This window comes from Condylostylus longicornis, unplaced genomic scaffold, assembly GCF_029603195.1.
Source record: "Condylostylus longicornis isolate FDR11 unplaced genomic scaffold, ASM2960319v2 ptg000004l, whole genome shotgun sequence".
Lineage (NCBI taxonomy): Eukaryota > Metazoa > Arthropoda > Insecta > Diptera > Dolichopodidae > Condylostylus > Condylostylus longicornis.
Genome location: NW_026577973.1, coordinates 15,290,861 through 15,317,552, shown reverse-complemented (window position 1 = coordinate 15,317,552; position 26,692 = coordinate 15,290,861). Strand labels below are relative to the sequence as shown.

Below are 26,692 nucleotides of genomic sequence, written 5' to 3'. Positions count from 1 at the left end.
TTAATATGGAATTGAAAAGGAATAGGAAATGAGTTGAGTACGAAATTTTACGTATTCAGTTTTTTCAATTAAATACACTTTTTGAGTATATGTGGTTTATGAATTAAGTGGGGACATTTTATTTGTGGTCTTTTATAATGTTTGAAAACAAATGTTTTCGATGGGGGATGCTACCAATTACTTAAACAGAAGATTAATAAAAATTAAAATTATAAATGAAATTTTCTGCTTTCGTACCTTGTTGTAATACCTTACTAGAAAGGTGATTTCTTATAATAATTTTGATTTAAAAATAATTTTGTCTTATAAAATTAAATTAAAAATCGCATTTTATGTAAAAAAATATTAAAATTGAGAATCATGTTAAAAATTATAATCTTGCGAAATATTTTATTAACTTGTTTATTTTTTTCTTTCTGGGTTTTAGTTAGTATTGAATCCCAAAAAAAAAAACAAACAAATAAATTGAAAAAAGAAACCAGAATACAAAAAAAAATAAATTTATGCCAAGGTTTTACTTCATCGCCAATAATAGTTTAAGCGTTCTTTTTTTTAAACATTTTCTTTACTGAACTGTCAATGTTTTTGTGATATAAAGATGATGATTAAGTGCAGGTTATTGATGCAACAAGCTGCATGTTTAAATTAATACAAAAAAAAAAATTTAATTTCGGTAGCGATAGGAATCATTTTTGTTTTTGAATGAATGAACTTTTATTTTGTTAAAGAGTGGTAAATATTTTGAGAATTCGTAATATTTGAAGGTTTTAATTTTAATTTAATTTATTTAAATTTCTTTAATCTTGTTATTTTATGCTACGTTATTCAGGTGCATTTCTTATAATCTCTTGTTAATTTTCAAGTTTTTATTTCGAGTAAATTTTTTTATTGTTACAAAAATGCTTTGTTTTCATAATTAAGTATAGTTTTTATTAAATTAAGTTTTAACAAGCATATAGGCATATTTTAAGTTTTATAGGCATATTATAAAATAAAAAATTTTTGATAAAGATTTCGAAAATGTCAATCAAAAATTCAAATAAAATAATTAATAAACTTATTATGAAAATATTAAAAACAAAAAAAAGAAAACATTTTTACTATATTATATAAAAATATGCGTATGTATGTATATGTAGGCATACGTGTTTCATAATTCATAAATAGAAATATAAAATTTCTTTTCAAAAAATTTAACGAGGGCACATTTAGTTTTTGTTGGTTTGGGTCCCAAGACTATTGGACCATTTGTAATTAATATCAAATGATGATCTATCAACATTTTATAGATCAAACATAAAGTTGACATAAATGTATACAGGGCTTGAATAATACGATAGCATGGTCAGGCCACTTTTTCTTAATGACAAACTCATTCATGGGTGTACTAATATACCGTTTTTTTTCATAAAAATTGTTTTATGGAAAATAGTTTGGTTTATCGTATTCTCTAAGACACATGATATAAGTTCATACGATAATAAATATATAAAGGTTGTATTTCAGGTTAATTAATAGAATTCAATCACTTCTTGTCTTAAATGTCTGTGGTTTTTATAAGGTTATTTCTAAAGATTTTAACATCCTGAGGCTTCCCCTTATTTTGTTTAGTTGAACATTTTTCTTTACCATTGGCATACATCCTTAAATCATTAATTTTCACTGAAAATAAATATAGTCGCCAAGAAAAATAAATATAGTCGCCCAATTTTTCCACTTTTTCATTCTTAAAATTCATGTGAATTATTAAAAATCCAAAATTTTAGTTTAAATAATTTAAAATTTTACATTTTAGAATTTTAATACTTTTATGGTGTGGCTTGAGTTCGAAGCCGTAATTTGTTAAAATTAATTCAACATAATTTATTATGTTATTTAAACTTTGAAAATAAAGGAATCTGCTGTTAGTGATATTAGCAAGTTAAGTAACTATGAACAAATTACATACATACATATAAAATATAAAATGGCTATAACTGTAAATTACCACCAATATGCTGTCATAATACATGATCATGCTTTTATTTACTCAGAATATAATTAATATATATGAGAGCATTGATAGCTATAATTAGAGTAGATCAATTCATAGAGATTTAACAGTAATGTGCATTCTTACCTTGCAAAGGTGGAATATAAAAAATTGCTTTACTTAAAAAAAAAAAACTAAATTTTTAAAAGCAAAACTGCAATATTTTAAAGAATTACCACAACTTTTTTTTTTATTTAACATTCAATTATTTGAGAAAGGTTAAAAAACATTAACAAAATTTTGTTATAACATTGACTGTAACAAAACAATACATTACATTATTATAGTTTTTAACAAAATTTGCAGACATTATTCATCTACATGTAAAAAGCAAAAAAAAAAAACTGGTTAGAACAAGTTTTGATGATATGGGTCATTATTTCATTAATGTAAAATGTGCTTTTTTTTTTAATGTTAATGCTATAATGTTCAATACATTAAATTTAATTCATGCACATGTTTAAAAAATTTATAGCCTTAATCGCTATGATTTACATATAATTAGATTTATATTTATGTATTCCAAACACTGTTGAAAAATTGTAAATGGAAATAAGTACATATGTAAATATAATTATGTATGTAAACTTATGTGAATATACGGATTATATTATATAGATTTTATATTGAATAAATATTTTTTTTAAATTATAATATACATTCACAAAATTCTGAATAAATACATATATTAATAGAATTTAAATTAACTTTTATAACATTACAGTATAAATGTATAGTATGACAGCCGGTTAAAAAAAAAAAGTGTTATACTTATTAAAACTAAAATATATAACATGTAAAATTTTGAATTTTAAAAATGACAACATGTGAGACAATTCTTTCATACAATACTTCAAAGTTATATGATCTAATGGGTATAACAGTTTGTAGAAAGTAAGATATTTAGATTTAATTATAAGATTAGTAAAATTTAGAAATTCTAGATTCTAGAATAAAAAATTTTTAGTCAATTACTTACATCTTTTATGTTTAGTTAATTTTTATTCATTTTCTCTAAAAATACTCTTTCATATTAAAAGTAATCATATTCTAAATCATATGATACAAATTAATTGTAGGCCTATTTTTTATTATACTGATTACTTTCTATAATAGTAATTATGATAGTAATTGAAATAGTAATTGGTTGGCAATAAATCGGTAAAAAAATTATTACCAATGTTTCTAAATCACTATTTCTAAATGTTGGAATAGAAAATTGAAAAAAAAAAATTAACAGAAATAATTACTTATAACAGTTTTAATTTATCACTTTATATTACATTTAAATTTGTGTCATTAATGACTGCAATAAAATATATGTATGTATATCAATAATAAATGATACATATATGTATATGCACGATATAATAGTTACATAAATTAAAATCTAGTATATTTAACAGAAAAAAAATATTTTAATGACTGTTTTTATTAAATCTGCTTACATTTCTATTTTATTCTATCTACCTACATATACATTATGCATATAAATTATGTGTCATAAATATATTGGTATAACAAAAAAAATAATATATTTTATTACTTAATTTTATATTATGTCATAAAGAATTACATACATATAAACAAATTTGTAAATTTAATAGCAGTAAATAAAAGTTTTAAGAAGATTCAGATTTAATAACATTGCATAAATTATATACATAGTACAGTAAAGTAAAAGCGACATTTAACAGCATTGTATAGTAATTACTAAAATCATGACAAATAAAATTTATAATTTTGTATTTATTGATATAAATAATAATTGAAAAGTTCTTTGCTTCTAATTGCTATTAATTTTATTTAATAACTAATCATTTGATTCAAAATTTAAATAAAAATACTGAATAAAGTTTGACTTGTCGCAGTTTTCTGAAATAAAATTATTTTCTTGCTCATGAAAGATTATTGTGCTATGCCAGAAAATGCTTATTTTTATGAGAGGAAAAAATCTTACAGAAATATTTTTATTGAGGCAGCAAATAAAAATTATTAAAATTAATGAATATTGAAGAACAAATCTCTTTATTAATTATAAATAACAACGGATATACAAACTAATAAATATTAAAAGTTCTTTCATGTACATCCATGCCTACGTTATTATTAATAAAATTTAGTATTGCTGACATAAAATATGATTTTAATTGATCGATTGGCAGGTGTTAATAAAATAATAGTTAATGTCATTTTAATTATAGATTTAAATAATAATCATTTAAATTGCATACATTTTTTTTATTTTAATTAAATATTAAATACTTTTTCCTTCTTTTTGATCGGTATCATAAATAATAGCTTTCAGCAAATAAATATTGCTGCCACATTAAGAAGTTGTTGTTTTTTTCTAAATAATATTGTGTAAATTAGCTTTGCAATAAAAACTCTTATTTGCACGCAATTCGCTTCGAAGCTAGAAATAATGCAATCTTTCTGAATTATTGCTTTGAATTTTTAAAGTATTGCAAGTGCAGGCTTTCTTTTTGTGATTTAATAAACATATGTAGTAAAGAAATTAGCGCTATAGACTACAGATTACACAAGTTTACATTTCATGTAATTAGGAATGTTTGTTGACATTGTATTACTTCCCGTATATATAGTTTGACTAATTAAATAGATAAGTCCAATACAACAATTAAATAATATTTTATGAATAAATTTATTAAATCCTTAAATTTTTTTTTATTAAAAATACCGGAACCGAAATCAAATTGAATATAAAATTATATTTTGAAAAATCATGGGGTTTTGAAAGTGCGAAAATTTCAGTTAAGACTACATCATAAAATTTAAATGCAAACATATTATTTATGAATACTGTCAAAACAAAATTTTGCGATATAAATTATAATTTTTAAATCTACAAAAATTAAAGATTCAACAACACAATTTATGTCATATCCATAGTACAACTTTTAATAATTAAAATTATTTTCTTGGTTGTCTTGATTATTATCATGATTTTAACAGTCCGGAAACATTGTAAGTTTTTGTTTTCTTTAAATTTATTGCGAATCAAAACAAAATATAACAGTATTTTTATGTCAAAAACATACGATATTAAAAAGAATGCAAAAATATTTTAATTTTTTAAAAATAAACTTCTAATTAAATCGATTCATAATTTTTAATATTATAGGAGAACGTTGAATAAGTTGAATAATTTTAATATTTTATATGATTTAAAAAATGTTTTTTTTAGATAAAACAAGGAAATAATAAATTTTTTGATTGAAGACATCGTGCACTGTTGAAGTACTTCATTTGAAGATTAGTTGACATTTTGCATAACGAGAATTATATTACGCATGTATGTGTGTTGTTATAAATCGGTTTATTAATTATTGCTGCACTTATACATATATGAGGCGCTCAGCACATTAGTGACCCACCCAACATTCTTACAAAAATGGGTTATTATGTTCAATGAGCTGTAATGGCCTAAAAAATTTTTCTATATTTTAAATACACTTTGTTTACTCTTCTTTTCACTTTATTTTGACATAAGTTCGCTTTTTTTTTTTTTTTTTCCTTTGTTCACTCCTAGAAGGAGCATAGGGCTAGTGCATGATTTCTCATGCACTAGTTTCATAGCGTCATAGGGTTTAACTAGGTAGGTGACTAGCCTGCCGTTCGCTTTTACCTTTTAAAAATTTTCTTAAAATCAAATATTTAAATATTTTAATCACCATTTACTTGAAATGTCATTTTTCCAAGTAGGCCAATAATGTGCTTAGCGCCTCATATGTAGTTCGATCTAGAGGCGATATCAAATGATTTGTACAGTTTGGTAATTTTGAATTAAATATAACATTTGTTGAATTTGAAAACTCCTGCTAATATTTTAATATAATGTACGTCAAATATGCTATTAGTAAAATATTGAATAATACTACATTTATTTCGGAGGGTGGAGTTCGGTTATAATTGAACGAATTTGTTCGAATAACTCGTTTCCTACTTCTATCATATTATTCGATAGCTCCCCGCTCTAGCTCCAACATAGAATTCTAATAGAAATAACTATACCTATTTAAAAAAAATTAATTTGAATGAACAAAAGTTCAAAATATTCATTCCGATTGTAGTGAATAGAAAAAAAAAAAGAAAATATGAAAAATTTTTTTTAAAATTAAAAAATTCAATTAAACTTTAACCCAACACGCTTGCCACCATTCATTCATATATATTAAATAAATTCGAAATGAAAAAAAATTTTGTTCAGTAACATTTTCCTTTTTCTTTCTATCATCATACTTAAAATATATTTACATACTTATATAATCTATCTCAATTTGTAATATGTTCGTAAGTATATTTTCTACTTGTTATACCTATAACAAGCACGTCTAAGTTCTATTTTAACACCTAAGCATAATTAAAAAAAATACAAAAAAAAAAGCAAACTATGTACCCAAGTATTAAAAACTTTTCTTTTTTTTAAACTATAATTTATTAAGACTAGCCGTGCTATGTGGTTATAATAGTTTTGTGTTAGTCGCCAGTTATTTATAATAACGATATACTTATAATAATCGTTGACATGCACGTTCACATCTTTTATCTGTACCATAGTATTATGCATTATGACATTATGTATATGTATAATAGGTATAGGTAGATATATGCACTTATAATAATTTATTGCAGTATACTCGTACAAACAAATCTTTACATTATGTATAATGTACATACGTGCATATATATTACATTATATTATCTGTTTCTAACATCTCAATAGTTGATCACATCTTTGACATCAATTTGCGGTTTCCTGTATTTATATATACATATATATATATATATGGTTTATTCATAGGAGTATATATATAGGCATGCATACATTTTCTATTAATGTAGGAAAATATTAACTAAGCTTTATATAAACTATATATAAGTAAATAAAAACTAAATATAGTTTGGGCAAGTCATTAACCGATATATACTCGTATACTTATAGGTCTATCTATATATTCTTTCTAAAAGTGGTAATATTGCATTGTATACTAATATTTATTAATCTATAATATAGACAGATGATTAATATAATGTATGTACATATAGATAAAGTTATATACAGGTAAATATAATCAATAGTTTTAAGTACATGCAACTCTTATTATTTGTTTATCGATATAGGTACATACATATATGCTATACATTAAAAATTGTTTGATATTAAGTTTATTCACATTTATAATAACATGTCTTTTGTCAGTTTTTATGTCAGATAACAAGGTCGTTATTGCCACTTAAAGTTATATATTATTATAAATGGTGTATATACCTATATAAAGGAACTACATATTTGAATTTATCAATTGATGTTGATTTATAATATTTTATATATTTGTATGTGAAAATATAAAATAGCAATTTAAATATGCAATGAAAATGAAAAAATTTTTGAAAAAAATATAGTTATTTAGGTGAATGTACGAGTTTAACAATATAAGAGTTCCTTTTCATAAATATTCTTTGTTTGTGTATACTGTTCATATTATGTATGAATGTGTGTATGACTAAATAAATACATGTTTGTAAAACATTTAATCTTGCATAATTTCGAATGTAATATTGCGCTTTTGAAAAACATATTATTTTGCTTAGTGTTCGCGTCCAAAAAATTAATAATAAAAAAACTGATTGTATTTCAAATTTTAATATCACTGCTATTTCTAATATCTTGCGAAATTTTTGGAGAAGCTTGTAGCTTATTTTGTACTTTACTTTTCTAAATGAAAATCAAAATTTTAATAAAATTTTTAATTAAAAACAATGTTCAAAATTTATAATGTTTAATATATAGAAATTTATGGAAAAGTAAAAAATATTTCGAAATTTATAAATTTGCACTACCAAATATTTTGTATTTGAAAAAAATTAAGTTATTTGACTATAAAAAAAAAGTAGTAAAGTGATGGGGAAAGTGTAATTTTCCATCCTTTATTATTTTAATAATTTAACGCATCATAATAAATATTATCTATTAATAATTTTTCGAAAATAATGGCATGAATACCGTGCAATATTACATAAATTACATACTGTTATACAATATCCTATTTTAAAATAGTCTATTTGTTATTATTATGAGAAGGTATTTATGAACGCAGTAATAATCGGACACGTATATAACGAGTAATTCAAATATAGAACAATAATGAATTACTGACGTGATATTGGTGTGACAATGTGAATCAATTGTTATTATGTTAAAGACGCACATTGTTTTATTGTGGTAGCGGAGGAAATTAAAAAAATATAATTGTTTTTTTTTTTAAAGAGTTTGCGGTATATAGGCATGGACATTTTTGCGGTATGACAATTATGGGTATGTTTTAAGAAGATAATAATTATATGAAGTTAACAATAAACAATATGAGCATTTATTCATTAAACAGGAAATTAATATATATAAGAAAGCCTTCCTTTTGCACTTTTGTTATACACGCGTGTCATTCAGAAACCAAAAATTAACATTTATGTAACCTCATACTGTATCATAACTTCCATTTATGTGAACATTTATAATTTAAAAATTTATCAATCTTCAGGTTAATCATTATTAAGTTTCAAAGAGATATTTTTTAGTATTTTTCTGAAAAATATCTCTTTGAAACTTAATCCACCCGTCTTTCTGTCCATGTGTATGCTTGCAAAACTTTAAAACCCTTTAAGATAGAAAGCTGTAAAAAATTTATTTTTATATTTTCACTAGAAACTTATGTCTGTAGAAGAAAATATTTCTACCTTCTCCTCTATAAAAGATATAGGATCTTAAAATACTAAAGATGCAACTTTTAGGACATTGCAAATGCAAAAAGGTAGTGAAAATAACCATAATCTAAGACCGATTTTCAAATTTTTTGTATTGTTTTTCGTCTAAACGGTAAAAGCTGAGAAGTTATTTTTAGATAATAATAAATAATTTATTTAGTTGGAATAAAAATTTTTCCCACTTGCATCTTCTTTAAAAATATCGTCTCTCAAAATTTATAATGTTCAAATTTTCGGTTTTTTAAATTTCCAAAACTGTAGGTTTTTCTAGATTTCTATAAAAGCAAAATGCTGAATAATCTAATGCTATAAATATCTTAACCCACTTACTCAACCGTCAAATTCGACGACTAATACTTCTTCCAGTTTTGTTTAGGAAAAGTGCTACTTCACAAATCGTTGGTTTGATCCGAATTTTAAAAATATTTTTTTTTTCTTTTTTAATTAGGTACATTTATATGAAGTTTTTATTTAACAATATTAAAATTTTTGCTACACGATTGTAAAAACTTTCAAAATTTTTTAAGGACTTAACCTCCTACAGTTTCTGAACAAATTAAGTATTATTTAAAGTCGTTGCGCATTTAATTTTTACATGAATATGTGTATAAAACTTTTAAATCATAAACGTTTCGTTAAAATTCAGTTTCTTAATTTTGTTTAGTATAATTACAATTTGGATGTCAGGAATTATAAGATTATTTTAATAATCTACTCCTTCTTTATATAAAAATCCAATTACATCATTAGCACGTATCGTAATTTTAAGCAACAATCGTAAGATTTCGTAACATGAAAGTGTACAATTGCAGTCATTTTGACTTTGAATAAGATGTTTCACATGTCGATGTACTTATATTTTGACATATTAACATTTAACATACGTTTTCGTAAATTAAAACCATTTTCCAATTATAAATAAATATAGCGTATGACTATGTTGTCATTATTTGATTTGTTTATAATTACATTAAAAATAAAAAAATAAAAGATTTTGATCTTTTTACATTTTTGTGTAAATTCACTGATGAAATCAAGGTTATTAATATTGTCAGCTTCTGTCATTTTAATTAAAGAAATCTATATATACGTACTCGTATGTATAAAATTTTTAATTTTATTTTAAGATTTTCAAAAAAGAATTAACCATAAAAGTTATAGTATATATTTGTGTACAATTTTGTGAATGCTAATTTGACAATGAATGCATATTGTATATGCATCTACACTAATATATTCACAACAATATTTGGCTGTAATTGAATTCTATGCCTCATCAGAGCCCACATATATTTAAAATGACTTTGTGCAAATGCACATTTCATATACATTTTATTTAAATTGTTACGAAGTTTACATACATCAATCGTTGATAGCTATTAAAAAATAAGTTTAATTTTATGTTTTAAGTTAAATATATAATATGCATGTTAACTTTAATTTTTGATGATGTCTCTTCTAAAGTGTATATATATATTTATGTGTATGTGTATTAAATTATTATAATTCTACATTATTGACAGTACATTGATTTCATTGACAATTATCGGTGCTTATGAGTAATATAGCAATTTATTTTTATTTAATTTAAATAATATTATCATAATAATAATCATTAATTTTATGTATGGATCAATTAAATAATTTACATGTATAAAATATTTGAGTTAAGTAAAGTTAAATTTACTATAATAGTGTAGTATAACTTTGACTAAATTATAATAATAACTACTTTTCAATGTGAAAATAATTTTCATACGTCATATAAATTACAGAGTCTTAATTTGCATAACTAGAAATGCTTATATATTTTGTTAATATTCATAAAATGAATAAAAATAACAAATAATTATTTAAATTTTTTTTAATAATTATTCGTGAATATAATGTAGTAATTAACATAGTATTTTGTTTGTAATTTGATTATAGTAATAATGATTAATAATATTGAATTTTAAAATAAATGTTATTACTACACATATATATATATATGTATTCCACTTACGACAGTTTGTTTCGTTAGCACTAACAGCAAACAAAAACAAGATTTGCATTGTTGCACAGTATTTGCACATAGTATAACAAATGTATTATAAAATGATACTGTAGTAAAAATGTTCGGAAAACAGAGGAAGCACAGGTAAGATTAAACTAATTTACGGGAAGAATAAAAAAGTAAGTATGTATTATAAACTATTTAGATACAAGGTTTAAGTTCGGGCAGTATAACCAATTGGCAATGGAGGATTGTGAAAAAGTGGCGGCATCTAGAAATCAACTTGACAACAGTCATCGATGGTTTCGCACCTTTTGAAAGATAGTCTTTACTTGTTTGCGATTCAATCAAAAGTTGTACGGATCGAAGGTGTAGAAAATTTTCACGATAAGAGGTATTGTGCGGGAGGCGCTTAATTTTCTCTTGTTTTTTTCAACAAAATAATTTACATGCTGTTTAAAATTACTGTAGTCAATGTATTATATTTGATATTGCCACTAAAACAACACTAAAACAAGTAAAAACGTTTTGGTCGGTATAAACCGACTAATGATACGCTGCACTCTGACAATCTGAGTTTAAAAATTTGTTTTTGAAATATCTAGAATTACCTTTCACTGATAAATGGCAATTACTCGAACTTGTCCAAACACTTAATAAAAACTTCACTGGTATTAATTCTAACCTATAATTGGACACATGAATCTATAGCTTTAATATTTTTTCAAATATTTTAAATTTTCTTTTTGGAGTTGTATGGCAGCTACCCGAACCTCTCAAATCATTCCACCCAAACTTCAGGGATATATGTGAGCTTTTTATGTAATTGGACACACGATTTCCGAGTTCAATTAATCTAGCTCCATTATTTTTTTTAAATATTTGAAACTAACTTTTGGAGCTCTATAGCTGCTACCCGAACTTATAAAAATGTTCCACCAAGACTTTAGTGTTATATCTCACCCGAAATTAGACACACGATTGTCGAGTTTAATGAACCTAGCTCTAATATTTTTACTAATATTTAAATTTCTTTTGGAGTTGTATGACGGCTATTCGAATCTGTCAAGTCATTGCACTAACACTTCAGAAATATATGTGACTTATAATAGTGCAAACGATTTTCTAAATATTTAAAGTTAACTATCGGAGTTGTATGACAGCCAACTAAACCAGTGCAACCATTCCATTAAATTTTGCGGAATATATCTTTACAAAATTTGATATTAATGTCTTTATTAGATTTTTATGACGGCAGCTATACGCGAACCAGTTGTATGAATTGGTCCAATTACAATAGCAGCCGTCATTGGCACATAAGAAACAATTTGTGAAGGTTTGGTGTCGATTACAATGTTCGTTTTTGAGTTATCTTGCGATCGAACGGACAGACGGACATTTTTAAATCAGCGCAGAATTATGCGCTGAGCAAGAATATGTCCATACCGGAGACAACCCCCTCAAACAAACTTCATACCAATATGAATTAAAAATAATTAACTATTATCAAATAAAGTGCTTTTATATGGTACTGAATTTGAACTCCATTTTTTGCTCCATTTATTTCATTCTCTTAAAGGTAAAGTATTGTTATGAAGTGTACATTTGTATAAAAAAAAACTCAGGCCTTGATGGTAATTTATTTCTAAGTTATATATATATTCCACAGATTTGAATATAATTGTAGTAAACAACCTCATTTATGTATATATCACAACATACATATATATTACGTGTAGAGTTATGTATTCTTAATTAATTTTAATTAATACTCCATGTTGTTTATGCAATTGATATCAATCTGCTAAAAAATACTTTTTTGAGTGCACCATAAAAATTTCAGGTGCTATATATGCTCTTGTGTCTTTACATTTTACCAAAAAGTGCTTTTATAACCTGATGATTACAGTTCTTAATGTTTTTGGATGAAATTTATATTAATTTTGAAAGCAAAATAGGAAATAATTTTTCATTTTGGATAAATATTCTGAATTAAATTTTGAAATGTAAGTTTCTAATAAAACTTAATTACTCTTCTGTTGTGTATAATTTCCATTATAGATTAGATAAAATTTATTGGTTTTTGCGATTTCTTGTAAAAATTACTAAATTTAATGGAGATTATGCTACGCTAATCAAATTATAAATTTTCGGAATTTAGAAAAAAATTGCATACCTTTAGGTTCACATTAATATTTTTCAACAGTTATTCACGAAGTTATGTCCAAAAAATGAAAGCTCTTTGAATGTAAATTTAATTCTAATTGCTAATTAAAATGAGCAAGACAATTTGTTGAGCCATAATATTATTTGGTTTTGGAAATAAATCCACAAAATCTGTATATTGCTAAGATTTACGTTTGAAGATTTCGAAAACTATGCAAGTATTTGAGAGTTCAAAAAAACTTATCATGTTCTTTTTCCTATATAAAGATTAGAGTATTTCAATAAAGCCAGGAAATTTTACAGCTTGTTATTAACTAAGCATTGATGTCAAAAAATTTGTTTATATAGTCCAGAGGTGGGGAACCTTTTTAGAACATATTTAAAATAGCGATAAGAAAGGAGGTCGGATAAGTTGCAATGTCCATAAATATAATTTTTGCAAAGCTATGAATTTTTTCTTTATTTCAATAAAATGTTGACAATTATGATTTCAAAACCGACCGGTAGCAATAGAAGGCGAGAACGAAGTGAATGAGCAATAAAAGAACAAACAATATTCACAATTAAGAGTTCACATCTAAGCAATGATGCAGTAATTATGACAGCGATTATTTAATCGAAGGGAGTCAGGTTTAAACCCTGGTCAGGTGTCTATAATAATTATACTTAATATTATATTGCTCGATATACAGTATTATAAAATAAAATGTTAATAATATATTGCATAATATTCGATATTCCATACCAACAAAAAATAAACAATAAATATCAATAATCTTCAATATCTAATATAAAGAAAAACCGGTACCCCGATCATGTCCAATTTAAATAGGGTTTTGGCACTTACTACAATAAATCATTTGTGAAAATTTGGTGAACTTAGCTCAATTAGTTTTTGAGTTATCGCTGGGACGGACGGACGGTCAGACAAAGCTGAATCAACTCAGAATTCGATGCTGATCAAAAATATACACTAGAGTCTATATCTGAGATCGTTATTTCTTAGCGTTAAAAACGGTAAAGCAAATTTAGTATACCCTTCGAACATACGATCGTACGGATATAAAAATTGAATAATCGGCCACCGGTAATATAATTTGCAGAACTTTGCCTTGGGGCCGCATCAGAAACCCAAAGGGGCGCAGGTTTCTCACCTCTGATTTAGTCTTTTTTTCCATATTAAATTTAATTTATATACTAATATCATCGATGATATTATTATTTTCTTGTTTGTTTTATTTTTGCACCCGTAAAAAGATTTCGTTTTACTTTTTTTGGCAAAGTAACATTCAAAATAAGAAACTTGACAGCTTTAATTTAAGTATTTATGTGTTTACACATTGTTTTTTTGAGAGTTGAATTTAGTATTTTAAATTTGACGAAACGAAAAGTACAAAATAAAAAAAGAAAGATAAAATGATTTTTTTTTTTGGAATAGTTAGGATCGCGTGGCAAGTTATCGAATTACAAATTTTTACACATGCACATACTTAAAATATAAAATATTTATTTCTTTATTTAAAGTCATTATTGTACATATGTAACAAAGGAATGCACACGATACTTGTAAATTTTGTGCTACTTTATTTTGTTAATTTAATTGTAAATGAGCATTGTTAAGTTGGAAATGAACTTTCTCTATGTACGTGTGCTGCAGTAGAAAATAATAAAAAAAAAACATTTTTAACATATTATTGTTTTTGTTTTATTACCCATTGCGCAGATCTTCTTGTATGTACATACTATTATTTTGTAGATCAGTGCAAGAAATTTATTTGCAATGTGCATGCACGGCGTATAATGGATTTAAAATAATTTTTAAGACTAATATGGTTCATGTTATTTGAAAAATGCGGTAATATTTATCATTTCTAAGATCTGGTTACCATTTTATCTTATATAGTTTCTTTGTGCTTCTTTACGGTGTTAAATATAATATCTTCTTCCTATATATACATGTATAATAAAAAATATAATTATATTTCTTGTGTATATCTTATGCTCGTATTTATTATGTCTTTTAATTTTGTGTTAATTAAATTAATTTTATATATGAAGTTCGTTAAAACTATGTACATTTTTCTTTATTAATTCAATCGTATACACAAATAAACTTGAGTATAACATGTAAAAAAAAATATTTAAGAATATCAAATGGAAAAAGTTGTAAGTCGAAAATGTGTAAAAGGAGGAAGAATCATAAATTCATAAACGTAAGTTAAGCCTTTAATTCAATACAGGTAAATAAAATATTATTTTCAGTTATGTAAAAGTAGGAAATTTCAAATAAAAAATAAAAATCTTAAATTGTTTTAGAGATCAAAATGAATGCAATGGAAATTATTTCCTGCCAATTATTATGTTGCTCGTATTACCAAATATAATGTAAAACATTTTAAACAAAGTAGTTTTTGGGTAAGTATTTCAATGTCATCTTGAGTGATTGAATTTTTGATGAAATATTGTGTTTTTCGGGAATGAAAAAATGCAGCAGTATGTGCTTCGGCAAGTTTGAATAACCTATTCAGAAATAATTAGTAGGATAGTAAAATAAGTTGGGTACTATGAGGTAATAAGAATATAAGGTATGCAATATATGATGGGATGTGTATAACAGAAGAGAAATCTATTTTTGTTTTCAACATTAGATTTGGAAAAACAAATTTGTTGTCTTAAGTTATGCTTCAATATGTTAATTAAATATATGAGCGTTTGTTTGAAATTATAAAATTTTTTTAGTTCGTGTTTTGATTACTACAAACAACAACAATTTGTGATCAAAGATATTTATCAAATATATTTATAACATCAAACATATTTTTGTAGCTTTACGAATGATTAAATCGCTACGATGTGTATTAAGTACAAATTTAAAAAAAATATTCTACTAAATCGTTTTCGCCTTTAATTTCTTAGTTGTACTCTCCAACAATCCAATTTTGCAGAATTTTTCAACATGTCGTATGTAACAAGCCTATTATTTGAATGGTGAATTCGATATAAAATTGGACCAATGAAAATATGATGTGACATAAAAACACGAATTAGTCCAAAATATAAAGCATTTTTCTGTTACAATTTAGCTCAAAATGCTGTAAGTATTTTACAATGCTGCTATTTTTAAAATAAATTTTCTACACACAATAGAAGTGAATCCCCCAGTTTAAGAGAATTCGACAAATTGTTGAATTCGTAATTAATAATAAATCTATATAATAAGTTCAATTTATGCAGATAGAGTTGAACTTTAAAAACGGGTGCAATCACAAAGTCATGAACGGTTTAAAGTTGATATTTTCCAGATTTTGGTTTGTAAATATAGAGACTACAAAATTAATGTTTTCATATTTATAATTAATCAAAATTTTGGTTTTATTCCAACCTCTACCTACTGTATCCAAAATCTTCAAAATATTTAGGCCAATACACGTTTATTTGGATGTGTTCACATGCGGGTACATATTTATTTTAACAAACACATATGAATTTTCTTTTCTTGAAGAAGGTATTCCTTTAGTTGTACAGAAACATCTCCATTACAATAATATAAAATTTACAGTATTAATTATCTGTTTCAATTTAATGTTAAGTATTAATTAATTATCTTAAATGTAGAAAACCTTTTAAATTGCATTAAATTTTGTACACGTAACATTATTTTGGATTACAACTATGCATTTCATTTAAAATATAATTGCAAAATAAAGAAAATATAAAAACGTTTTATATAGAGAAAAAAATGAAGAAAAAAAAAATTCAGTGAAAATTGCGTAATAATGCTGACGTACAAATTATTGTGATCAAATGAAAATGAAAACACTTTATTAAAAATTTTAAAAGCAGAAAAAATAATAAAGAAAATTTAAGAAAATGTAAGTGATATTAAGGAAGTGATGAGTTCAAGCTTCAATTGCAACGGGTATACAATAATGATAAAAAGAAATCTCTAAAAAATTCCTTTATATTTCCACATTTTCTCTGTGACTTGCAATTTACACTTGCATTCCATACACTTTTTGACCGTATACATTTGATTTTATAAAAACAAAAATTTTATATTACGATCTTTACAATATCGAAATTTTTATATTTTATTTTTTTTTATTAAAATGATTTATGAGCTTTGTGTAATAAAATTTTGCGGGATATCATGTACATTTTATTAAAATTTTTTTTTACAGATAATTGCATGAATGCATTAAGAAACTTTGTATGAAGATGGCTTTAATCGAAATTAATTATTAAGTAATTGAGTTTTAAAGTATTGTAATTAAGTTAGTTAATAATTGAAAAATTAAAACAAAATAAGAAGTTGGGCGAGCAATGGGATTTTGATCATGTAAAGAAATTATTTTTAACTTTAACCTTACTTATGGCGGTAATTTTTTAAAGTAGTTTTTTATATTATATTTGTTTTTTTTTATTGGAAGAAATGTTAATAAAGCAATTTGTTGTTATTAAAAGCTAAGTAAAGAAATTATATATTGCAAATTCTTTTCTTTAAAATTTTTTTTAAAATTTCTTTGAGTCAATGTAGTAAATGAACATTACGTAAACCAATGAACTTAAAAATTAATAGAAATTCAATGGAGAATTTGGAAACAATGGTTGATTATCGTTTATTTTGTTGAATAAAAATAGTGCCGGAAAAAAAGTTTCTGTTTAAGCAATAAGATTTCCCTGAAAAGTTTACTACTCATAATTTATTAAAAGAATAATGGTTTGATATTAAATTTAAATAAAATTTTTTTATTTTTTATGTCGTATATTATTTTCAGAAATATTAAATTAAGCTCAATATTCTGTTAACAATTTTTAAAGCTATAATACAAAGTTTTGAGAAATGTATTCTTTATTGTCTTAGATTTGATAAGCGATTTTAAATCGACAACAATGAAACTATATTCTTATTCCTAATCTAATCGAAACCTATAGAAAACTATATTCTTATTTTGGGACTTTCTGTACATAAAAATTTTAGTTGATGAAATTTTATTAATTAAAATTGTTTTGAGATACGATAGATGGGCGTACTACATTATCCTAAGATAACTACATGTTGCTAAAAACAGTTTATTAATGTTTGTCTTATATGGAGAAGTTAATTTCCTTTGAAAATCGGACACGTGATATTTGATGTGATCACATCACAATGTCATCTTTCTTGGATGTAAAGCATTCTGTATTTGAGGTTAGAATACTATAATACCGCGATAATAATGTAACCAATAAATTTTTCATAGTTTTAGCATATTTTCTTGGTACATCAAATAAATTTTTAAAGCTAATGTTAAATTTAGTACTTAAGTATATCTAAAAATTACAGGGTCAAATCTATATATAAATAAACTCAAGGCCTATAAGTTGAAAAACACTGATTAATTTAAATTTCCATTTTCCAAAACTATTTTCTTAATTTAATTTTAAAATATTAAAATTGGAAAATGCAATTAATTTTTGTTTTTGGTTTTACATAATTATAAAAATATATAAGCTCTTCATTGATGCTTGTACAATTTAAATTAAGAAATAGGGAAATTGCTTTTATTTTTATAAATTAAGAAAGTTCATATTTTGTTACTTTAAATTACTTTGTGGAGAATCATAATTAATTGCATTAAAATGCAAAATTTTTAAAATTTAGTTTCTTTATATGGATAATCCCCTACTATACTAAGGTTATTATAAGTGTAAAACATAGTTAATAATTTATTTAATATTAAAACTCGTAATTTTTCGGAGCTGATTTATGAAAATTTTAAGGAAAAGTAACATTACTGTATGTATATGCGCTTATCAACGACCAAAATTACAAAACTTTTTAAACACAGATTGTAATAAAAGTTTTTTATATAAATGGTGTACAAAGGGCGTCTCGTTTCTAAGTGTACTGCTATATACCATTGGATAAGCCCTCATGAGAAGTTAAAACTTTTGTATACAAACAATGCACATAGATCAACAGGTTTCGAGATAAATTCAATTCTGGCCGCTTTTTTTTACTTTCTGAAATTTTAAGTATAATCCCATCTCTGTTAAGTATAACTCTGTTTCCGATACACGCTGTATTAAAATTAAATATATTATTTGTATTTGTTTACTTGACTTTTTGTTCACATAATCTGACTTACTTTATATAATGTCAGAATGTGTGATTGTTCACATACCAGTTGCATTTTAGTTGTACAATTTAAGTATTTACATACACACGTTGGTGATTGTTCCTTTTTTCAATGCGTAATTATTAACAAGACGTCAATTTAATGAACTAAATGCAATTCCAAAAAAATGTGTAAATTTGATGCACTTCAAGAAATTGCATAATTTGATTGAATTTTTATATTTTACAAAATGAATGGAACAAGTTGATATAAATATCTTTATTGTACGTACGTATATTGTGAGATTGAAGGTATATATGATCACATATTTTATGTGAGTTTTTTAATCAACATAAAAAAATGGTAGAATAAATTTTACTTTCGAATATTTTTTTTGCTATATTTGTTTTAAAAAATTTGTACTTGCTTCCTTTTATGCAATTAAGAAATGATGATCTTTTGTATTATTTACTATGGTGTGAGTTAAACTTGTAAGACTGTAAGAGTTAAGCATTTTCTGGAATTAACATTAAATATGGATTTTTCGAATTTGTTTATTGCAGTATAATAAAATTTTTTAAATTACATTCATTTAATATTTTTACTTATTATAAAAATTTTGGAATGATTGTGTATAAAAAAATTAAATTTTCCGACATTTGTTTTGGTATCTGTATAACCTTATTTTAATACGAGTATATGTAGGTACCTATAATTTGTTACTCAATTTTGGAAAGGAAGGAAAATTTAATTAAGAAATAAAAAATGAAATAGTCATTATGTAAAAGTAATGTTAATTAACACCACTTAGGTCTACAAGTTATAATTTATTATAAAGCACTAAGTCAAAGAAATTGAAACGATGTTCTATTGAAAGAATTTTCTTATTGTCACATAATTTTGCATATATTTTGGATGAAGCTTAAATAAATTTAATCAAGGAACAATGGATAGTTTTTTTTTGGTTAATAGGACGATTATTGTTACAGTTTTGATTTTATAACAGATTTATGTAGCTTCCTTATAGTTTTCAAGAAGTAGGGAACCTAAAATGTGATTTTTCGGTAAAACGTGATATTTTGAGCGGTAATAAATGGGAAGAAGAAGGAATTGCCAGAAATATAATAGATAATTTGAGAAATAAATTCGACAGTTTAGTTTACAAAATTAATAAATTGCAGAATTGGTTTTGATGCAGTTGCTTTTCAAAAATTTGCATATTATGACTTTGGACGGCTATAACATCGAAGTGATGGAAAAATTTTTACTTAAGAAACATAATGTTTCCACCAAAGTTTATGTGTGTATTAAGTTTCGTCTTTGCAATTTAAACAATGCATAAAATTTTTGTAAACAGACTGATAGATGCAAATCCTCAAAAATGTTTTGAAAATGTGCCAAAAAAAATGCCTAAATTCTATATACGAGCTAATTGTACAAATTTTCTATATATAATTTTTATTTAAATCAATTATCGCGTTTGTTTTCTTTCTTAAATAATTGTGACAATTTATTTTATTAAAGTTTTAATTACCATTAAATAATACAATATTTTTGAAATTGAATGAGATTTTAAAAAGGTAATTGCCACTTTAAATGTTTTGTTTTTTTTTATTCTAGATTTATGGAGGCTTTCGTTGTTTTTTTGGAAAGTGATTTCAAATTTGCATACTTATAAATATAGTGTTGAAGTTTAAAAGAATTTGTATTTAATTTAATATTTTGAATACGGAAGTAATTAATTTAAATATAAAATATATTTGCGTATATAAGAATCTGGTAAAACAATATTTTAACAGATTGCTATCATGTTTTAATCAAAACTAAAAGATTTGTTTCAATATTGCAAAAATAAATTTGGGATGTAGGTAATCATTGCTAAAAAAACATGCTAAAATTTTAAATTTGAAGACGATTTAAAGTAAAAATTTATTTATAAAATTGTCGTTTAATGGTGTTTGCGGAAATATTTCTTTGAAATTAACTTTTTTTTTTTTTCGACTTAGCGAGCACAAGGAACAATACAATTTTTTTATATTTAAATTTATGAATCAAAGATTTTTTATCAAATATAAGGAAACGATGTGTCATTTAGAGAGTAAAACAAAAATTTATGTTTAAAAAAAAATTGGAAAAAAGTCATGGCAAAATTCGTTAATCAATAGTTTTATTTATGTAAATGTTTATATGTAGTGTATAAATGCGTTTGGTACTATGGGTTGTTTATTAGTTATTATAGATATGTTAGAATCTGAATTTTTTGTACTACCAAAATTATAACAAAAAAGGAAAGGTAACAATGGTTAAACAATTTTTATTAAAGAACGCTTGAACGTTGTTGATCAAAAAACGCAGTGCAATATGTAAATATAAAGTCGGCAATATAGTCAATGGCTATATCCAAAAACGTTAATTTTTTCTTCAATTGAACACATTTCGTGTTCTTCCAAAAAATGTGCTTGAAAATGCAGTACAATTTTTGCAATTTGTTTTATAACTACAACTGTTTTATTTTACTGTTGCGAAAAAAATTTTGTGCTTAAAAATAAAATAATGTTGAATTTACAGGATTTTTTAGAATAAGTTTTCTTTTAAATTTTGTTATTATTTTAATAAAAAATTTCAATTTGCAATTCAGTGAACAGCTGGAAAATGGATAATTTTGTGGTTTAATTTTTGAAATTTGAAAGAAAAAATAATATGATAATCTTAGAATTTTAACAACTAAAAAAATTTTCATGCTAATGTCAAATTTATAATTTTCACAGCTACGTCTTTCCGTTGTCTAAGTTATTTAAGTTCTAAGTTATAAATACCAAATAAAAATTTTATTATATCAATAATCTTAACGCGGTATGCGGCATATATGTTTATAGTGAAAAATACGTGCGTAAATCGTACTAGTTTCGAATTCCCAGTTCTAAAAGTGCCAAATGAAACTAAAAGAATAATTTTATTACTTTTGTATGTACAAATATTGTATTGACATTGTATATAAACGTCAATTATATTTTTATATCAAAAACTGTTATGACCCGCGGTACAATATTGCTTTGCAGCAATGGCTTTGGGTTATTTTGATTATCGCTATAGATTTACCATAAGTATATACGTGTATAAATAAAATATATTTATTATATATGTATATACATAACATATGTACACACATATACATATACATACATATATCAATAGTCAATAATATGACGTGTACTACATAATCAATAAAAGTGAGAGTTCTGAGAATTTCACCTTAAAAATATTTTGATAAATGTTATTAAAACCATATTAAAAAAAAAAAATAAAATACAAAAAAAAATTAAGACAATTTATTAAAAAAAAAATATTTTTGTGAATTTTATGTGTCAAAAAAGATTAAAAAAATATAAGGGAAAATCATAAATAAATAACTGTAAAGTTATAATAACCTTGCAATAATAAAAATATTCATTAATCGATTTCATGCCAAAAATGAAAATCGAATAAAACAGAAAATCACCTCTGCTTTTCAAAATTAATCAAAAATAATAAAACTGTAACAAAAATTTATGATTTACTTCAATATTTATGGTTAATTTTTCAGTGTCAGACTGAAAAATTGAACTCTTTTTTACAAACTGACATTAACACTGAACTTGAATTTATTTCGTTCCGTTAAAGTAATCAATTTTTACAATCTTTCTTCTTTACATTTTACTTATTTTTGTTTTATTACATTTATTTTGCTTTTGTGTTTCAGTTGTTTGCTAAGTATATTGTCTTTTCATTGAATGTTTCACATGTTCGAATTAGATCACAAGTACCCTGTTGATTTAAGTATGTTACTATGTTTATATTGTATATAATTTGTATGCCAATATGATCATTGATTTTTACCTTACTTTAAACGCATGAATAAATCATTACCGTTTTTTTTATTTTTAACCAAAAACGATAGCAGTTGAATTAAATATTGTTTTCAATTTAATATTTCAATTTAATAAACCATGAAGTTTTATTTTATTTTAAATTAAATACTTCTGTTGCAATTATTTTTTGTGAAGTGTAAATGATGTTTATGAATTGTTGTAAGAATGTCTCTATTATACTCGTAAATAAAAAGAATTGAAAAAATTAGAAAAAAAAGTGAGTTGTGTAAAATAAGTGTATAATTTGTATTTCAAGTTTATAATGCCTAATGAGATGATCAGAATTTTTTACGAAATAATTTTGTAATTTGTAGTTGTAACCTTAACAAAATTTTAATTGATATATTGGTACCAGATTGCAAAATAATAATAAAGATATGTATAAATAAAAAAAAAAAACAAATATTTAAAAAAAAACTTACGTTCGCGCCAATTGAATTGAAATGTCTAAAAGTAATTCTCCAACTGTGGCAATATCTTCAGTTTTATATTCTCCTTTTGGCTGTGATACATCTAAAATTAAAGAAAAAATCAAATTTAATAAAAATAGATAAAACAATTAGGAAGTTATATAATCGATTAGTTAGTATTTCCTGATTTCCACGTATGAACAAAATCGGTTGTTAAATCGCCTTTAAACAACCTCTAAACTTTATAGTTTTTTGTTAAATGCTGCAACATAAAACGTTAATAAAGTATTGTGTTTAATTTATGAAATAAATTTGAATGTAATCTGTCAAAATCGTTGCATACTGTTTTGAAATTGCATAGGATTTTAATGTTTCTTAATTTTAATTTGTCTTGAAACTTGACGACTTTATTGCAATTTAGGCAGCAAATAACAAAACATGCCAAGAAAAACGGGTTTATTGCTAGAAATATGAAATTAGTCATATGCCAACTACAAACTTGGAATTTTTATTGAGATGTTCTCTACCTTTTGCTTTTGCATAGGTATGCAATACAGTTTTTAAACAATATGAAATTGAATAATTTTAAGCGTATAAGATTCGAATTTTGTGCCATTTGTAAAGTAAATGTGGTAAAGTGTTGCCAACCAAAGGTCAGAGGCATCGTTCGACTATTCTCCTTCGAAAATGCAGCTGGTCAGACAATAACAATTAATGATGCCCGTTATCGCCACATGATAATCCAGCTTTTTGTACCAAAATGGCAGGATATGCGTGTAAGCGGTATGTGGTTTCGATGAGATGGTGCCAAATAGTATACAGCCCGAGAAACAATTCAATTACTGCATAAGTTTTTTTCTGGTCGTGTAATTTCCCATTTTGGTGATCAGAATTGGCCGATCATGCGATTTAACGTCGTTGTTTTAATTACAATTTTTAATTATATGAACCTGTGGTTTCAAAATTACTTGCGTGGATTTTGGGACAATCATTAAAAAATTTCTGTATAAACAATATGGAAGGCGATGAAATTTTTTATTTTAGTTTAGTTTAGTTGAATATTTAATTTTGTTTTTGAAAAGCGGAATTGTATTTAAAACGTTCTGGCTTCATATTTCGTAAGAAAATTGATGAGACTAAGATTTATTTGCGTTTATTTATATGTGATAGAAAACCTTAAATTAAACTATAATCTTTACCTACACAACATAATGCAAGAAAAAAACCAACTCTTTAATAATTTTGTCTCACTATTTAACGCATTTTATAGATTTGAAGTTAAAGAATGTAAATTAAAAAATATGTGGAGAAAGGCCAAGGTTAAAATGAAAAGTGATTATTAATATTAATTTGTGGTAACATTATATTTCAACAATGTGTTTGTAACAATAATAAAAAAAAAATAATCAAAATAAAAAGAAAAAGTAAACGAACAAAAACTGGTAATTAATTGTGCTATGATAAATTAAATTATAAAACTACAATAAACACTTATATATAATAAAAAAGCTAATACTGGACAGAAAAACCGGTTATGTACAATAAAATAATAACAGTATTGTCGACTAACATAATTATTTTAATCATTTTATTAAACTTGTTCTTTCAATAAGTTTTTATAGCATGGAACTATGCAAAACTAATATTTCAAATTTTAAAAATAAAATTACACATGTATGACTCGGGTGTACATTAGTGATCAGTTTATTATAAAAATATTTTAATTAATCAAAAACTGCAAAAGCAAAAACATGGAAATCATACTTCATAAAATATTTTTAGTTCTGTATACCATTTGGGTATAAAAATTTCAATATTTAATTTATTATAAAATTTCCAAGTTGATTAGTAATTTTGGCAACGGGTTTAGTAAATTGTCATCATTATTGATTAAACAGGGACTTGTTTTCATATCCGGGGCTATAAGGTTTCGTAATTTGTTTTTTTTTTAAGTTATTAAATTGACAGTTTTATCTTTGTTGTTTTTAGTAAAGCTGCAAATGTAGGAAAATTTGGTCGAGTAAATTTATGCTAGATTAGGCAAAATACAGTTTGATTTTATGCCAAAATCAAATAACAAAAACATTGTCGCCCACAGAAAATTACATACATGTATAAAGAGATGGCAAATTTAAGGGAACGTCCTTTCGATTGTTGCCTCCTTTTAATGCAAATCTGTCTGATTTCAAATGCCAAAATTGGTATTAAAAGTTCCAATAACTCAACACTGTATAGAGCTGGCGCATGAGAGCTTATTTTATTAGACAAATTGATATTAGATTTTGATTTTAATTTTTTGACATTTTTTTTGTATTTAAAGAATTTTGTTAGCATGAAAACATCTCTTTTCCGACTATTCCTAAAATATTTTTGTGCAGTATTAAGCTGTTTGACAAGATATTGTTTGAAAAAATATTATTGTGTATTGTTTTTTATTGTTTTTATTATGTCATAATATTGAAATATCTGCACAAATCAAGAAAAATTCTATATGAAAAAATTTCACAATGCACTTTGTAATTGTGACATGTATATACACATAAGTAATGCACATATGTGTATGCATGCTTAAATATATAAAAAAATTCACAATATAAATTGCAAAACATGATGAATTGTTATGTTTTGCAATTTATAAATGTTTGAGTTTGAGCCCTTCTTCTCTAATTTATATGATGGTATAATTTGATCTAATAATAAATTACTTAACTTGCAACACCAAAAATGCAAACGCGTCATATTAAATAATATCGTATAATAAAATTGCATTTACAATTCAAATTTTTATCTACAATTTACTTTCAAAATCGAGAGTGTTGTAATTTTATTATACTTCAATAAAGTTAAATTATTTAAAAAAATTTTTTAATATGATTAATGTGCAACAATAATTTTTTGTTGCATCTACCCACATATTTACACTGCATTTACCTTAGATAAAAAAAAAATTTTGCAACTTTTTTTACTTTACATGGAAATTTGAGAGATCAGTAATTTTGCGTATAAGTACTAAATAATTCTTCATTTTTTATTTTTTAATTATTTAATTGCATGCGAAAATTGAGCCCAATTCACATTTATCGTAAATGTATATTCTTATACAAGTTTTGTATAGCAGCACACTAAATAATGCACAAAGGTGCAGAAATTTGTTAAAATTATTATAATCGTCTTTTTTTTTTGTCTGAGGTAAATTGCCGTCACTTACATCACTCCGATGAAACAAAAAATAATGGAAAATTAAAACAATTCCAGTAATCTAAAGGTTTCTAACATGTTAACTAAAATTTCTA

At 24.3% G+C, this 26,692-nt stretch overlaps 1 protein-coding gene across 2 annotated transcripts in view; it reads right to left on the bottom strand.

Moving 5' to 3' along the window:
- The window catches only part of LOC129609817 (peroxidase), a 109,349-nt gene that overhangs the window by 16,602 nt on the left and 66,055 nt on the right, over positions 1-26,692 (bottom strand). For both annotated transcript variants that reach the window (XM_055521941.1, XM_055521943.1), the window contains exon 4: positions 23,412-23,502. In XM_055521941.1, the coding sequence (XP_055377916.1) occupies positions 23,412-23,502 (91 nt within the window). The remainder of the gene's footprint in view (positions 1-23,411; positions 23,503-26,692) is intronic.